General features: G+C 26.0%; 1 protein-coding gene across 1 annotated transcript; it reads right to left on the bottom strand.

Moving 5' to 3' along the window:
• Positions 1-564: 564 nt before the first annotated feature.
• On the bottom strand, positions 565-2,513 carry LOC112755858 (uncharacterized). Its single transcript, XM_025804163.2, has 2 exons — positions 1,289-2,513; positions 565-813 (listed from the first exon to the last, which is right to left on the bottom strand). The coding sequence occupies exon 1, from the start codon at positions 2,420-2,422 to the stop codon at positions 1,334-1,336; it is 1,089 nt and encodes a 362-aa protein (XP_025659948.1). The 5' UTR covers positions 2,423-2,513; the 3' UTR covers positions 565-813; positions 1,289-1,333.
• Between the last annotated feature and the right edge of the window lie 1,532 nt (positions 2,514-4,045).

Genomic DNA, 4,045 nt, shown 5'->3' with positions numbered 1-4,045 from the left:
ATTAATCTTGAATAGATAATAATATATCTGATATTATTATTTTATGATTCTACTGTATGTCATTTTACATTTATATTAACTTTATTTGTTTGCATTATATGTTTTTAGTAATAAATAAATATAAATTTATTCATGGTTACAATTTCTTACATTTTCATCAATAAAGTAAGTTAGAAAAAAAAGTGTTATCAAAGGTTAACACATCCATAATATTAAAATAAAAAATATTATCTTTATAGAAATCTGTCAATAATATTATTTAATTTGCACATTTATATCGTGACTCCTCAAGAGTTGCTAATATTATTTAATATTATCAATAATCACATGTAACTTCGGTAAAACTTGTTGAATTTTATTAATATGGGATTCACCAACAAAATTTTATGGTCATCCTTGATTGTCTTTAAAATTGATTACCAATTGTTGAGCCATAATAATTAATATTCTAGCTGGTAGTGAATCTATAAATATGTATTAAACGTAGATAAAATTAGGAATACTAAAGAATAGGAAGGTTTCATAGCCTAATTAAAGGTGAGTTTGGATCAGAGACAACTTAAATCATGCATCCACCACTAATAATTTTATAGTACATTTAAAGAAACTTAACAACAAGTATCAGAGTTTAATTCATTACAAAGAGCTCATAATTCACACTTTATACATTTATTGTTTCAAAATTAAAAAGCATTAACTTTAGTTAAATTAAGTTATTTTATGAATGTTTGTACATTTCTTGTCCATGTTCCTACTTTTCATTCACATTGTCTTGTTCGGAAACGTGCATGCATATCCATTCTTACTTCGCTGCTGAAAGATGTAGGAATTCATTAAATTCTTATATTATAAAAATGGAAGGACAATATTATTATACATAATAAATTAATGCAATAATATAAATTTATATTATAATAGATGTTATTTTAAAAATTAATTTTTTTTTAAATACACAACTTTCAATACACCCTAAATATAAAGAAGTTCACAAAGATGGTAAGAGAGTACTTATGAGTACAAAAGTAAAAAAACATAAAAAGTTCAAAACAATGCATGATGCGCATGCACTATATTCTACAGGAATAATAGAACATCAAGTTGAATTAGGTGTATAATGCATCAAATAATGGTATAAATTTGATCAATTAGATAGAAGCTACACTCTTATAATTTAAATTTAACTTACAATTAATTTAATATTTAATATATTAAATTGAATTAACAATTAGGTATATCATACACAAGTAATCTAATTCCATAATTTTGAACAAGTTAATTATTGGATTACCTTAATGTATGATACACTAAATTGAACCGGGTGCATCTAAGATGATCAAGGATTTTGTTCTTCCCATGCACCATTATTTTCCATGTTCATCAAGAATTCGAGCCACGAAATTGACGTGATCAAATCCACAGCGTCATCCCATTCCTTTTGATATTGTTCCCCGATTAGTCTAATCTCTTCCATAGCTTCATCATCCATAGCTGTATGCAAAGCTCCACCACCAACTTGGGTTTTAGCCGTGGCTCCAACACCCGCTGCCATTGAATTAGAAGAAAATCTACCACCAACTTCAAATTTAGTCATGGGTTCAACAACCATTGAATTAGAAAAAACATCGTAATCCTCTTTTACAACTAAAGGAACGTCTTGATCAACCATAGCAGAAAGTGGCATAGAAGATGATGATGATGAAGATGAATAATTAAACAAAGGTGAATTTACTGAAATATTGTTATCAAGAAAAAGGATATCATCCGAATAGTTGAAATCATGAAAATTTTGGTTTAATCCTAAAGTATGATCTGGAATGGCATAACTAAAATTTTCAACCATAGAAGGTAGTGCAGGAGGAGAATGAGAATGAGAAAGAGGAGGAGAAATTGGAGAATGAAGAGGAACAGTACAGGAATTTGGAACTAAGGGAAGAAGAGGAGGAGAAGAAGAAATTGATGAATAAAAAGGAAAGGTACATGAATTTGGAACTAAGGGAAGAAGATGAGGAGGAGGAGGAGAAATGGTAGAATGAAAAAGATTAACATGAGATAATAAGGTACTTGAATTTAATATCATCTGCTTAAATTCTTCTTGTTGCTCATCATAACCTGTTTTATTAAATGATTTTGATTCTGATCTTTGTTGCTGTTGTTGTTGCTGCTTTTGTTGTTTGGAGACTTCTTTAGTAGTAGCTTTATGTAATTTCAAGGCAATAGCAATCTCTTTTCTTGCCTGAGCTAGATTCAGAAACTTTTCTTGATAAGGCTTAGTTGTGGGAAGCCTTCTTCTTCTCCTCCGAAGAGGTTTTATGTAGTGTTGTTGCCCAGCAAGACCTCTGTCATGGTTATTATTTCTCATAATATAGCTGCTTGTGAAAACAGTATTCATTTCGTTAAAAACAAAGTTGTTATTATTCATCATGATAAGTGTATCGGTTGGTTTTGAGGTGATGGTTAGTTGTCTAGTAAGGCTTCTGATATAATCTTATACTACCTTGGTTCTATCGTTACACAGAGTTATATCGTGTGAAAGGAAATTCAAATAGGTAATGATAAGTTGGTACTTTGTACAATCAAAGGTTTTAATGCAGAGTGTATAATGCAGAGGCAGATATATACTGCCAATGAGCAAAAAATATTTGTTGTTTATTATTATGTACAAAATTTAGATGTTTATAGATACTAATTAATATTATCTAAGAATAAAAATGAAAATATAGCATCAGAGAGAAAAATATGGCAAAATTTAACATTAATATTGGTAACAAATTAGTGACAAATGTTTTAATTTTTGGTGAGAATATTTTAATAATTATAAAAAAAAGTGCATCTACATCTACAAAATTTAATTTTTATTTTATTTTTAAATTTTTGATTGTACACGTACAAATAAAATCACTATAAATATCCATCTAAAGTCATCAAATTCTAAAAATAGAATGATGTTTCGAACAAAAAATATCAAAATAAAAATATATTTAATTTTTTATTAAATTAATACTAAAATTTAGAACATACACTTTTTTTAGATAAATGTGGAGTACTTGCTATGAATACCACAATAGCATTTTAAAAATTTATTACAGTAAAGAGTGTGTCAATTTAACAGAGGAGTCTTGCTAACAATTGTCTTATTTCTATATTTAAATAAAAAATTTATTAAATTTTAATTTTGGCCTGGTAATAAAAGATTATGTATTCTGTATTATTATTTGAATTTGCAGAGTTATTTTGCATCAAAAGTAAGGAGCAACATATTTTACATGATGTATCAATAAATAAAAAAATATTTGATAACGAAAAATTTTATTATAAAATACAATACTTTTATCAATTATTTAATATTTTTTAATATTCTAATGATAAAAAATATTAAACAATGGATGAAAGTAATCTTATTGTATTATGAAAATTTTTTTATTGAGATTATGTATTTTTATTATGAAAATTTTTTATGACTAATATTCTTATATTAAGATTTCAATAATGATAAAATACAATAATCACGTTTTAAACATATTTAGATATATCTTTTAAGAAAAACACTTTTAATAAAAAATAAACTATTTACTTTTTTTTTAAGTCAACAATATCTTACTTTAAAAAAAAAGAAACAAAAGATGTTTTTAATATTTAAAAATTTTTAAAAAAAATTTATCTAAATATGAAATAATTTTTGTCCAATAAAATTTTTTTAAAAGAATATATAAATAAATAAAATTTGTTTTTTTTTTTTTAAAAATCAATCCAAACCTATGAAGCACGAACACTTCGCTGAGTTGTCTGTGTGTCGGACACATTTCGACACGACATTCATAGACACTCGTCTGACACAGCGTGTCTACAGTATTCAACCGTGTCTTAATAAAAGATAAAAAATTCTTCGTCGGACACGCTCGGACACATCTAATTACCATTACGTGTTAGCGTGTCTAACTTTATTCTTAACATGTATATTGTTGAAATAAATTAAGAAATAGTATATATTATTATTTATTAAAATAAAATAATATTTTAAATACTTTATATAATTAAAATAAGATAT

The sequence above is a fragment of the Arachis hypogaea genome, chromosome 6 (assembly GCF_003086295.3).
Source record: "Arachis hypogaea cultivar Tifrunner chromosome 6, arahy.Tifrunner.gnm2.J5K5, whole genome shotgun sequence".
Lineage (NCBI taxonomy): Eukaryota > Viridiplantae > Streptophyta > Magnoliopsida > Fabales > Fabaceae > Arachis > Arachis hypogaea.
Note: the sequence above shows the minus strand (reverse complement) of the source record. Positions and strands in the feature narration are given on the sequence as shown.